This window comes from Pocillopora verrucosa, chromosome 1, assembly GCF_036669915.1.
Source record: "Pocillopora verrucosa isolate sample1 chromosome 1, ASM3666991v2, whole genome shotgun sequence".
In the NCBI taxonomy this organism is placed as follows: Eukaryota; Metazoa; Cnidaria; class Anthozoa; order Scleractinia; family Pocilloporidae; genus Pocillopora; species Pocillopora verrucosa.
This window is the reverse complement of record NC_089312.1, coordinates 15,992,596-16,006,764: the sequence shown is the minus strand read 5'-3', so window position 1 is coordinate 16,006,764 and position 14,169 is coordinate 15,992,596. Positions and strand designations below refer to the sequence as shown.

Sequence of the window (14,169 nt, the reverse complement as noted above, 5' to 3'; positions counted from 1 at the left end):
TGTTACAACTATTGTAACTACGAAGTATCACGCGATGGTCAAGACAGCTGTGTTGTTTTATTCATAACTTAGAAGTACATCGCAAGCATTGTGACGTCATAATTACATAATTTATGACAAAAACTTAATTTGACATGGTGTAACATCACCAAAACAAAGTTTCTGTCAACACTGATGACGTATAATTTTGACATCTTGTGAAGGACATGTCAAAATACGAAATTATATTAAGAGTCAGCATGTGTTCTTCGACTGCATGCATGCATCGAGGCATTTCCACAAGCAATGGTTGTGAGACTCCGCATAACTACTCTTTCAAGCCAAAATGACATTTTAAAGTAACTTTTTAGATCCAAGAAGAATGCGTGTCACAAACTTTTATGAAATCTATCTTTTCACGGCTTCTTATATCGTCAGTTGGAACCACAACGCGCTCTCTCATTGACCGATAGGTGTGATAGGAGTATTTATCATTCAACTTCACAAGGTAGAGTACAATAACGCGCGAATAGAATACAAATATCTTTCGATATTGTATTTATTTTACAAAGGAATAATAACTAAGATTAATGGCAGCATTTCCTGCTTGATATAGTGCTGTTAATAGTCTCATTAATGTGAATGAGACATGACAGCTCGTTTCACCTAGAATATAAGTAGAGTGCTGCCTCAAATTACTTGGAGACCACGAACCATCGTTATCTTCTCAGCCTTGAACACCACATGATCAGCGCTGGGGCGAGACGGTAAATAACAAGTAGTCACATTATTGATTATAATGTGAACGTTTGACTGCTGGGGATGTCCTTTCGGAGGCTATGAACTAACACGGCTTATTTCCCAAAAAACAAAACGTTACCTTGTTGAACAGAGCAGAAAAATTAATTAATTTGAGAAACTAGAGGGTAAGCTTCAATCTTGATCGTGGTTTATCCACGATATTAGCCATAACCTTGATATTTAACAATATAAAGTGACAAATTTGCAAGGATAAACTGACACAGCGACCAGATTAGCAAATTCAAGAACAATGCCACTTTGTTATTTCTGCAGTATACTTCACCGGCACAACCGAGTTGAAAGAAACAGCAGAGGTTCGGTAGAAAATCAAGCAAATTAGATTGATTAGGAAAAGGAAATAAGAAAATACTGAACTACGCCAACGGAGATGGCATCCAACGACTATTTCTCTCTAATGGAGATCGGATTTTGATATTTTACGGCTTCATTCTCATCATCTCACCTGTGGGCAACATATGGGCTTTTTCTTTTTTTCAAAGGGCACGGTAACGAATCCTGCAATCTGATTGGTTCTTTACGCGGTCCGTATTTTCCTATCTGTGCCCACGGGCAACGGTAACGCTTTCGTGAGTCGCCGAGTACATCCCTACTTTCGTTGCCATTTTTCATATATATATCTCGTTTTTCCGGCTGGAAATATTGGTTTCAGAATGAATTTGTATAAGCAATAATGTCATAAGTTGGTTGACAAGCGGCCTAAAAACCGTCTGCAATTAATTTTAATCGTTCACAAGAAGTACCTAGAAAGTTAAACGGTTATGTGGTTACAGTTGAACTTATCGATGGAACTTTCATTCATTTAATATCTGAATTTTCTCAAAAAAATTTGTTCGTAGTGAAAGGACGAGAGAATTTTTCATTTCAGGTCTACAACAAATATACGCTCTCGGCGAGTCCAAGTCCGTTCAATTTACTGTACAGATGTCCAAATCTGTACCGTAAACTGCACAACAGAAACTAAAGGAATTCAATGAGAAAAGGCCGCATTAAATCCCCTTGTGTCTCGTTGGAGTGTATCAAGAGCTCGGTAACAGTTTTTCACCGTACGAACCTCCAAGCCGGCAAACAACATATATTGGTGACATGTTATCGAAACTTGTACCGAAATCGGTTTTCTCTGATCGATGTGGTACGTGGCAAATTTAACATCTGCGGATCTCCTTTTCTCTTTTCTCACTCCTTTCTAGGCCATTAATTTTAGTTGGTGTTGGGTCAGCGGTGACGTAATTTGCAAACTTCACGGATTTCTCGTCGACACGAGCTACAATACTTCAATCAACCCTTGTGGTTATATCTTACCTAAGACTCAAAGCTATCACAGATCCTTTTAATTCTAGAAGCGACAACTTTTCCAACAGGGAATACATGAAACTTGTTTTAACCTGGTGTATGTGCTTGGTAATTTCCTTACCCACAGCAAGTATTAACAAGGTCGAAACCAACGAGGATGGAAAACTGATTTGCGCCAACACCTCTTGGCCACGAGGAAGCACTGACAGGGAAATATACTACACCGTACACGCAATACTTTTCTTAATAATTCCATTGATCTATATGATTGAAACGCAACGAAAGATATTCCGCTCTCTTCAAGCGAACGTTGTTCCAATGTGCATCTCGCATATCAGCAACTCAAATCAAAGACGTAAAAAAGTTGCAAAGACACTTCCAGCTCTATCTCTTGCCTTCTTTTCGAGCCAGTCTCCGTTTATGATTCCTAGACTGCTGATGTATTTTAACTTAGTGTCACCCGGCCTAGTCTGGAGAGCGGCTCAACTGATGATATTTCTGAACGTGGCACTCGATCCTTTATAATACGGCCATTATGGAGAAAAGTTGAAGTCTAAGGTGCGACGATTCCTTCGATGCAATCATCAGAACGGTTGAACTCCGATTCCATCCCAGTAAAAACATCTTAGGCTTCTCACGAGGTGTACGGGTAACACCTACCACATTCTTGTAAAACTGAACGAGGAGACAAAAGTTACATCGGAAGAAAACCATTACCATCGATTCGGCTTTGCTTTCAGGAAAATATGTTTTTGGATAATAATCGTGTAAGTGTGAAACGCCTTCTTCGAAATTTCTCATTATCGACAAAATGGTACTGCAAAATTTGGGTTCAACTTAACGATTAAGTCATTGAGATTCCTTTAATTGAAAGTTTAGAGAAACAACCCTTCACAAATCCACAATATAGGTTCAACATACTACCAGTTTTTGAAGCATTTGAAAAGAAAATATGGTGAGGCAAAACTTTGCTTTACACCCGTAAACTTTTTACACTTGTGATTCTCTCTGACGATGACATTCTTTCCTTTCAGCTCTTATGATCCAGCAACAGTGCAACAAATGTGTTTGCAAGCATCCTGTTGTATTATAACTTTCAGATAATATTGTAATGCATATTCCTTTGTAAATACAAATTATACACTTGCACATTGCCGCTTCACTTTTGGAGAAGTATATTGCTATGTATTAGCAGGCGAATGTCAGTTTGGAAAGGTAGATTGTATATATATGTCTGCAATTAAGGGCCTTTTTCAAGAAGGTGCCTTGTACGTATATCTGCAAAAGCCTTGGAAAAAGTATAGTACCTTTCAGACTGATGGTTCGTATTTCATAGTTGCTATCGCGAATCCTTTTGACATCTTACAGCTTGAAAAAGGCGATGCCGATTTTCTAAGGAAGGGCCGGAACACGAAGATAATTGGATATGGACAACTCTACAAGTGTAGGTTTACTTCGAATAAAAGATTGATAGATCAGTGTAGAACAAAGGGACAGATGTAATAATACGTCTGCAACAAAAGTATGGAGTCAGGTTTGAAATTGATTTCAAGAAATTAAACGTTCATTGCATTTGCATTTTCACTTAAGTGTCTCTCGGAATTTAATTTGTCTCGCCCCATTAAAATCGGAAGAGAAAGAAGCAATTTCTACACTGATTCTTCAACAGCCTCTTCGGGCAGGCATCTTCTCGCTCTTCCTCCACCCCCTACCCCCACCGTACACTCTAACTCCAAATCAAACATGACCGGTCAGATAAACGATCGCGAACTTAAAACGTTAGCTCGCACTAATAAGACGCCTGCACTGCGGACTAAGTCCTTTTCAAAGGGCAGTTTTACATAATTTATGTCCAAAACAGCTCCTATCAGGCGAGACAATGAGTTTTCAGTAGGTTTTCTTCGCTACCGCAACAATAATACAGCAGCTGAAAAACAGCTCCAACAACGAAAACACTGTTTTTGGTTGTCGGTTTGGAAAAATTGGTATCTAGAGAAGGGAAATGCCAAGGAAATCAAAATTACGAGCCGATCCAGCTTAACACTGCTCGAGCGATTCTACGCCGAAATTGAAAACAAACATGGTTAAATCTCGCAAACGACTATTCCATGTATATTGTTAATACGTAATCGCATGATTTTTCTCGTGCAGTTTGGAAAAAAATATGCACTTTTTGTTAGTCTGAAAAAATTTACTCGCACTTTCTTATTCCAAATTGCACTCGAAATCATGTGATTACCTATACAAAGTAATTACAGAGAAGTAATAACATTTATTTATGCACCGATGAATATTCGGGCGTAAAACGTTAATGAAAGTTGATTTTCATTCCTTTTTCAGTAACAAAAAAATGACAGGTGAATCATTCTATTTAAATTTTAGCCTCTAGCGGCCAAGATATGTAAAATTGGCACGAAACACATTTTCAATTTTCTTAAAGATTTCATGTCAACTTTTCATTGGTATCTGACAGATTTTATTTTAATCTTAAATTAGCCTTTGGGGATTAAAGTAACGCTTTTTACAAGAGTCAGAAAAATACTGTTGAAAATTTGTGTATTTCTTAAGGCATTTTGAATGACATCAAAATCAATTTTTTTCTGGAAACTAGAACGTTGATAATTTATAAGCGGTATCTTGGGTTGGGATAGTAATAAACTGGCTTTCAACAATTTGCACGGTGCTTTCAAACATAACATTTACTATGCTATGATATATTCTTACGCTCTTCATATAGTCCTATTGTACCCTAAATATGCAGCTGTCGTTGGAGAACTTAAAAAAAGCTGGTAAACAACGAATAGTAAAAATAAATGCACTTGAAGCGGGGGAAAGAAAATAGAAAAACCAAAAGCATTAATTCTGTGGCCTCTCATAAAATGCCTCGGTAAACAAGGACAGAGAGGTGTGAAAAGTCAGCTTTAAATTGTTCGAGGTATTGATAAAAAGGACTACTTCAAAAAAAAGGTTCAAGTATTTTATCAGCAAGCCAAAATGGCGGTAAGTTATAATATTGCTGCGCCTGCTTCGGTATTATTTATCGTTATTTACATCTCAGTTTTCATTTTATCAACGGTTGGTAACACATGCGTTTTGCTAACTTGCTACAAGACTTTAAAAAGAAGGCATTCCCCGTTTATATGGTTATTGGTGAATTTAGCGACGGCGGATCTCCTGTTTACTCTTCTTTCCGTATTTAACATGATCGGATATTTGTGGCGCTGGGTAGGTGGAAACAACACTTGTAAGCTTCAAGGATTCTTTGTGGAGGCGAGCTATACGACTTCCATCATTACACTTGTAACTATTAGTTACCAAAGATTAAAAGCTACCACAGATCCATTTAGTACCAGAGCAAGGGGCTGGTTCGACAAGGACTACCTTAAACTAGTAATAATTTGGGGATTAAGCTTACTGGTCTGCACTCCTTTGCTGCAAATCTACGACGTAAAAACGGTCGACGGCAACGTTACTTGTGTAACTACGAAAGATGGAGTCATTATCCCGCAGATTTACTACAGTTTGCATACAGCACTATTCTTTGCGGTACCGTTGTTTTACATGATTTTTACCCAAATCCGAATTCATCTCGCTCTTCGCACAAGTGTTACACCAACGAGCAAATTGTTCACTTCGCGAGCACAGAGACGGCACAAAAAGGCTTCAAAGACACTTGCTGCACTAACTATAGCATTTGTGATCTGTTGGTCACCTTTCATGGTCAATCGGACGCTAATATACTTTCGTTTAGCACCAAAAGGACTCATTTGGAGGGCATCTCAACTTTTAATCTTTCTTAATACCGGATTGGATCCTTTGTTGTACGGTTTGTACGACGGAGACTTAAAGTCTTTACTGCGAAGAGTTCTTTACAAGAACAGGGATAACAAGTGACATCTCTCTATCAAAAAAGAATAGAGTGAAAGGTATACTTGAGAACTTAATCTGTTGGACACAAGGCATGAGCCTGTGGCAGCCACGAAGGAGTGTTCCATGATCTACACGATATCGTAGCGAGTGTTTTCTTTAAAGCCAGACAAAAGAAGAAGGGAACAAAGATTCAATTAGACTTTCGTATCTGTAATACGAAAAGTACACACCAACATTCTCAGGGATTACCTTTCAGCTGAAGGAACCTCTGGAAGTCCACTTGATTCCCTCAAATTGTGGGAATAAAAAGTTAATGAGACACACCATCAATAAGAGAGGAAAAGGAGAGAAAAGCAACCGGCGTTGAGTGAAAAGTTCTTTAAGATATTTCAATTTGCTACCTCTCAAATATTTGGACAAACTTTCATTTTGTTAAAAATGTGTGCTTCTTACTCCAGCCAAATCAACGTCCATTCCGATATTTAACCTATTTTTTGTTTCATATTGAAAAAAGGAAAGATAAGCACCACATTTGGCTTGCAACCCTTTGCAAAACTCAACAATTTCATCTACGGATGTAGTATATTTTGTACCCGAAAGATAAATTAACAAAAACAGATAAACAAAGCAGAATAAGACGGAGCAAGTTCCGCCGGAAGAAGTGACTTGTCTACAATATATATATGTACATATATAAATAATAAATAAATAAATAAATGTGGGGGTAGAGTCTACCTTGGCATAAAGTGCTCAATGCTGTGGTAGCAGAGCTAAGTATACATAAGTTAAAGAATTAAAGAGGACGCCCTCGTCAGACAGATATTGTAGTGGAATAAATACGATAATTAGAAATATAGTTCAATGATCGATTCCTCTGATCACTTGATAATGTTCTTTTCAAAGCTATAGTTGAATAGCAAAACCATTTAATTAAAATAAAACCTAAAAGTTTTAACTAATTAGAGTTCAAAATGAAATCCAATCCGGAGTATTATTTAAGGGTCCTTTTGATCTAACGTAAATTTGGAATTTGTGAGAGGATCGCAAATTTTAATTTTGTGAAACGTTTACGGCGTTAAATCGAACAGGATCTAGTCGTTAAGGATTTGGTGAATATTAAAAACATTTTAACTGCAAAATTATCGTAACTTTGATATAAGTCATACTGATATAGATTTCTACCAAACGTTGATATAAATCATGTATCACCAGTTGCGATCAAATTGGTGGGTTGTCTGTAAGCTAACATCACCTCGACTTTCGAATCGCGCGCAATGGTTTATATTAAGTTCTGTTTCACATCATTTTTAAGTTTTATTAAAGAAAAGAAGAAGTTGTAGTAATGATAGTTACAAAATATATTTCTCTTGGTCAGCTTGGTAGCTTGTGCCCCAATGTTTGCTTATTTATCATTTTTAAACTGATGTGTTGTAAAGGAGTACATAGCATGACCAAATACTACAATTTTGATAAACAGAGCAATAAATATTACAAATAGTGCTTCAACTATTCTATAAAGTTGTCCAAAATTAGAAATTAGAAATCGCCGAGGGCTTGCAATGAATTCAACGGCTTTTTGAATAGGCTTACACACAATTACTTTCACAAAGTGCGGAAATAGCTTATAAATAAATAATTATGTTGGATTAAGAATAGCGATTATTCTATTATGTCATACACATCTGTTGTATTCAGACTTGGCACCACTTATGTAAAGAAAGGATCAAGGTTGCTTATCGTCATGCTTTGATCACTTTAAGAGATAGGGCCGGGGAGATTTCCATAGAAATTAATTGATAACATCCAATTTACATGTCAGCAAAACACATAAACTTTCTTAATTCTCCTGTTGTAACAGCTGCTTCGCAAAGTAATGAAACTTTCCTAATGGTTCCTGTTGATCTCATAATTAAGCTCTATATATTCCGCTCAAAACCACAACATTAGAAAAAATAAACCCAACAAACAAGCGACGTTACAGACTTTTTAATAAAAGATCCAACCCAGGCAAATTTTAGTTGCTCTTTTGTTAATAACTTTAATCCTTGTTTGGTTAGAGATATTGCGTTCTAACACCCGCATAGATTATGACAAAATTTACTTCCAAGTTAATTTCCCTTTCGGTTGTGTTTGCATAAAGCGTCGATTTGATCATTCTTTTTTCTGGCAGAATATGTTACTGCCCTTTTTCGCAATTTTTCTAAGCGGCTGGCCCAAGTCTATTTACGTCTTGTTTTTTTCAGGAACAAAAAGACCATGCGAATTTTAATAAGTTGATAGCTTGTAATACAAACAGGTTTGGTTGACATAAGAGAAGATTCAGAACGGTCGTTGGCAATCACAGAAACACACATTGACTCTGAGCTAGGAAAGAAACGCTTGTTGACACAACATTTGAAGAGGGCCAGAATACTACAAATGGCAACAAGCGACGGATTTCCCATAGCAATAGTAGCCACATTCACATGTGTTTATTTTCTAATCTTCCTGGCGTCAATCGTGGGGAACTCATTTGTACTTTGGCTCTATAACAAACTAAAACGACAACGAGAGTCTTCTTTGACATGTTGTATCGCCAACTTAGCAATTGCAGACGTGGCATTTACAGTACTGACTATTTTCGACTTGATAGTATTCTTGTGGACCTGGGTAGGCGGCGAGATATCCTGTAAACTACAAAGCTTTTCCATTGAAGCATGCTACTCCACCTCCATAATGACTCTTGTTCTTATCAGTTTTGAGCGTCTGAAGGCTGTGGTAGACCCTTTAAGTGTCAGACTCATCACAAGGAAAAACATGCTACGAAAGTTAATAGCCGTTTGGTCAGTTAGCGCAGTCGTCGCTTCGCCTTTGCTTTATGCTTATCAAACCCAAACAGATGACACAGGAGCCGTCTCCTGCACGAATAGCATGTTCGGGGATATAGCGCGACAGATCTATTATACTATTCACGCATTTTGTTTTTTCCTTGTACCTCTTGTCTACATGATAGTTGTTCAGAAGAGAATTTTTCTATCCTTAAGCTCAAGCGTTGCATCAAATACATCAAACATCATAGCTTCCATGCGCTATAAGCGGCATTACAAAGTGGCCAAGGTCTTGGCAGCTCTTACAATAGCGTTTGTAATATGTTGGTCACCTTTCATGGTCACACGCACGATGTTGTACTTCCATCTCACTAATGGTGGTTATGTATGGCGAGCGTCTCAGTTATTGATTCTATTAAATACGGTCTTAGATCCAATATTATACGGAGTATACGGAGAAGCTATGAGGCGGTATGCTCGAAGTTTATTAAAGAAAACAGGATGGACCCCGTTTCCTCGTGTGAACCCTCTCCGCGACAGACAAGAAACAATACAAGTAACGGATTCACAAGCCATGGAGGTGTTGGCTGTTTAACCCCTCACCAACTAACATCAGCATTCCCTCTATGTTTAAGTTCCTATAAACTAACACGGCTTATTTCCAACAGAAGCAAACGTTAGCTTGTTGAACAGAGCAGAAAAGTTAATTAATTGAGAAACTAGAGGGGAAGCTTCAATCTTGATCGCGATCAGATTAGCTCAATCAACATAAAATGCCACTTTGTTATTTCTCCAGTATACTTCACCGGCCACACCCAATTTGAGATAGACAGCAGAGGTTAGACAAAAAATCAAGCAAATTAGATTGATCAAGAAATTCCAAATAAGGAAACAGTGATTTATATTATTAAAGATGGCATCCAACGACAATTTCTCTCTAATGGTGATCGGATTTTTGATATTCTACGGCTTTGTTCTCATCATCTCACTTATTGGAAACATATGGGTTTTGGTGACATGTTATCGGAACTTGAACCTAAATCAGTTTTCTCCGATGTGGTACATGGCAAATTTAGCATCTGCAGATCTCCTTTTCACTTTTCTCACTCCTTTCCACGCCATTGATTTCAGTTGGCGTTGGGTCGGCGGTGACACAATTTGCAAACTTCACGGATTTCTCGTCGACACAAGCTACAATACTTCAATCACAACCCTTGTAGTTATAGATTAACTAAGACTCAAAGCTATCACAGATCCTTTTAATTCTAGAAGCGACAACTTTTCCAACAGGGAATACATGAAACTTGTGTTAACCTGGTGTATGTGCTTGGTAATTTCCTCACCCACAGCAAGTATTGACAAGGTCGAAACTAATGAAGATGGTAAACTGATTTGCGCCAACACCTCTTGGGGAAGCACTGGCAGGGAAATATACTATACCGTACAGGCAATACACTTTATTTTTTCATAATTCCATTTATGTATATGATTGCAACGAAAGATATTCCGCTCCCTTCGAGCGAACGTAAGTCCAATGTGCAACTCACACATCATCAACTCAAATCAAAGACATAAGAAAGTTGCAAAGACACTTGCAGCTCCATCTCTTGCCTTCTTTTCGTGCCCGTCTCCGTGATTCTTAGATCGCCGATGCATTTTAACTTAGTGTCCCACCGCCTTGTCTCAAGAGCGGCTCAACCGATGAAATTTTTTATTATACGGCTATTATGGAGAAAATTTGAATTCTATGGTGCGACGATTCCTTTGATGCAATCAACAGAAAGGCTTCTCATGAGATGTACGGGTAACACCTGCCACATTCTCGTAAAACTTAACGAGGAGACAAAAGTTACATCGGAAGAAAAACCATTACCATCGATTCGGCTTTGCTTTCAGGAAAATATTTTTTTGAATAATGATCGTATATGTTAAACGCCTCCTTAGAAAATTTCTCTTTACCAACAGAATAGTGCGGCAAAAATTAGGGTTTAGCTTAACGATTAAGTCATTGAGTTCCCTTTAATTGAAAGCTTGGAGCAACAATCTACCACCAATTTATAGTATAGGTTTAACAATCTACCAATTTTTGAAGCAAGTGAACAGAAAATGTGGTGACGCAAAACTTTGCTTTGACCCGTGAACTTTTTATAGTTGTGATTCTCTCAGACAATGACACTTATTCCTTTTAGTTCTTATGATCCAGCAACAATGCAACAAATGTGTCTGGAAACATTCTGTTGTATTATAATGACTTTCAGATAAAATCGTAATGTATATTCATATTTAGATACAAATATACACACTTGTACATTGCCGCTTCAATTTTGGAGACGTAGATGGCATATGTATCCGCAAGTAAATGTTAATTTAGAAAGGTGGATTGTATATATGTCTGCAATTGAGTGTCATTTTCAAAAAAGGTGTATTGTACTTATAAGTGGAAAAGCCCTGGAAAAAGTATGGTAAATAGATCGTATTTCATAATTGCTATCGCGAATCATTTTGATATCTTATAGCTTGAAAAAGGCGATACCTATTTTCTACGGAGGGGCGGGAACACGAAGGTTATTAGTTATGGACAACCCTACAAATGAAGGTTTACTTCGAACATAAGATTAATAGATCAGTGTAGAACAAAGGGAAAGATGTAATAATACGTCTGAAACAAAAGTATGGGGTCAGTTTTAAAACTGATTTAAGAAATTTAATGTTCACTCGCATTTGCATTTGCACTTAAGTGTCTCTGGGAATTTAATTTGTCTCGCGCATTAAAATTGCAACAACAAGAAGCAATTTCTATACCGGTGTCTGGTAAGGAGTTACTGGCCGTGTTGCCAACTGGCCTTTGTTGGTTCATATGAAAGAAATTATGACGTGAAACCTTCGGGCGTAGTTGTCGTTTGTCGGCTTCAATGGATTCCTAATGATCAAATGGAATAAGCATCGGATTAACGGTAGCTACGCTCACGGATTGTCATTTGGAGGATACAGAGTACGGCAAATACCAACTCGTATTTGCGTCAGCAGAGAACGTTTTGGAACAAATATTATTGCAGGTAAACCTTCGAGTACAGTTTTTTGTTGCCTTAAAGTATCGTTTACGATCAAATGGAAGAAAAAAGAAAAATTGTCAAATAGATTAACGGCAGCCATACTCAAAGAATTTCGTTTGGAAAATATGGAGTGCAGCAAATATCAGCTCATATTTGTGACCGCGGAGGAGGTATTGTCGAAGCCAATTCTTTTCTGGCTGAACAAAAAACTGTTTCACCGTTTCACTCACCGGCTCTACGTGTGTTTGTTTTTGTCGGATGACAATGGTTCCGGTTTTTAATTTAACTCATTTTGATTGGTTGCCTACTCATTTCCGGAAATGCAGTGACGCGCAAATACTCAGGTATTACACGGGGATGCTTTCCAACGGCCTCTTCGAGCGGGCCTCTTCTCGCCCTTCCCCCGCCCCCTACTCCCACCGTCGACTCTAACTCCAATCAAACATGGCCGGTTAATTAAACGATCGCGAGCTTATAACGTTAACTCGCACTAATAAGACGCCTGCACAGCAGGGTAAGTCCTTTTCATAGAGTAGTTTTACATAATTTATGTCCAAAACAGCTCTTCCTCTTTAAAAGTGAAAAGACCCCACACTACTCCTCATTTCTCCATAACAGCCCCCTTATGTCGAAGTTTTGGTTATTTCTGCCCATCTCACCGGGGCTAAAACAACTCCTTTCCAAAAGAGCCGAATTAGCCCAAAAAATAGTACTGTATTTGAACTGAACTATATACAGAACCACACATAAGCTTAGACGGTATTGCCACTCGTGCCTCTTTACGAGGGCACAATATTTGTATATATACAAGTATTTGCCAGAAAGATCTCTAAATGGTGGAGCTTTCACTGGCCCACTCTCCTATTGCTTTGACGCTTTTATCCTCAAGATGTAATTTCTCGTGTCAGATCTCCATTCTGAGCGGATTTCATATCGAGAGCAAAGCACGTTGGCTTCTTGATATTTCAATATTCCTTAACTTGACCTTAATTCAATTGGCATCTTCCTTCGTAATTGTCCACGATAATTTATCCACAAACGTCTCGCTTTTCATATGTGACACGGTTAACAACAAATTAAACTTTAGCGGAATTATTACTTAAAAACGAAGCGTTATAAGCCACCCCCTGCGAACGCCCTTCAAAATTGTTATCAAAAGGTGAAAAGTTACATCTGAACCGCATGGGCCTTAGTTCATATAGAAGCTATATCAGTCTTATCCATTAATCATTGAGCCCAAAATGAAGAACTACTCGTTTCTTTTTGTTACAAAAGATATAATATTTTACAAAAGCCCTTAACAATTTGATATAGATTTGGTCAGGAACTACAGCGTTATGGAATCATTCTGGCATCAAATGGAATCTTCTGGAGATCAGATTTAAAAACCGCTGAGGAAGCTGAAAGAAAACAATTTTCTCCAAACTGAATTTGTAGTACTTTTACTTTAAATAAAGTAATTAAAGAAAAGTTGTAAATATTTATTTATACATCGATGAATACTCGGGCGTATAACGTTAATGAAAGTTTATTTTCATTCTTTCTTCTGTAACAAGAAAATGACAGGTGCAATATTCTATTTAAATTTTAGCATGTAGAACCCAAGATATGTAAATATAAAAAGTGGCACAAATCGCGTTTTTAATTTTCTTAAAGAGTTGATGTCAACTTTTCAATTTTATTTTAATCTTAAGTAAAAGTTTGGGGATTAAAGTTACGCTTTTTACATCAGTAACAGAAATACTGTTGAATATTTTTGTATTTCTTAGGGCATTTCGTATGACATCAAAACTAAATTTCTTCTGGAAACTAGAAGGTTAAAAAATTTATAAGCGGTATCATAGTTTGGATAGTAATACAATGACTTCCAACAGTTTGTAATGTGCTTTCAAACATAACATTTAGTATGCCGTGATATATTCCTACGCTCTTCATAGAGACCTATTGTACCCTAAATATACAGCTGTCGATGGAGAACCTAAAAAAGGTGGTAAACAACGATAAATAAAATATATACATTTGAACCGAAGGAAAGAAGATAGAATAACCAAAAGCAGTTTTGGCATAACACCATTGTACTTTGATTAGTTCTGTGACGCCTTAATAGAATCTGCCTCGGTAAACAGGGACAAAGAGGTGTGAAAAGTCAGCTTTAAACTGTTGGGGATATTGATAAAAGGAATATTTTACCCGAGCCAAAATAGCGGTAAGTGATATCTCTCTGTAAAAATACAAGAGAGTGAAATGTATAGTTGAGAACTTAATATGTGAGACACAAGGCATGAGCCCGTGGTAGCCACGAAGGAGTGTTCCATGATCTACACGAATCGTAGCGAGTGTGTTTCGTT

At 37.5% G+C, this 14,169-nt stretch overlaps 2 protein-coding genes and 2 pseudogenes across 2 annotated transcripts; all 4 read left to right on the top strand.

Annotated features, from left to right (window-relative positions):
• The first annotated feature begins 1,168 nt into the window (after positions 1-1,168).
• On the top strand, positions 1,169-2,688 carry LOC131789246 (galanin receptor 2a-like; annotated as a pseudogene).
• Positions 2,689-5,085: 2,397 nt separating this feature from the next.
• On the top strand, positions 5,086-5,985 carry LOC131789245 (galanin receptor 2b-like). Its single transcript, XM_059106319.2, has one exon. The coding sequence runs from the start codon at positions 5,086-5,088 to the stop codon at positions 5,983-5,985; it is 900 nt and encodes a 299-aa protein (XP_058962302.2).
• Positions 5,986-8,379: 2,394 nt separating this feature from the next.
• On the top strand, positions 8,380-9,363 carry LOC131789244 (QRFP-like peptide receptor). Its single transcript, XM_059106318.2, has one exon. The coding sequence runs from the start codon at positions 8,380-8,382 to the stop codon at positions 9,361-9,363; it is 984 nt and encodes a 327-aa protein (XP_058962301.2).
• A 318-nt stretch (positions 9,364-9,681) lies between these two features.
• LOC131789243 (galanin receptor 2a-like) lies at positions 9,682-10,700 on the top strand (annotated as a pseudogene).
• Positions 10,701-14,169: the final 3,469 nt, after the last annotated feature.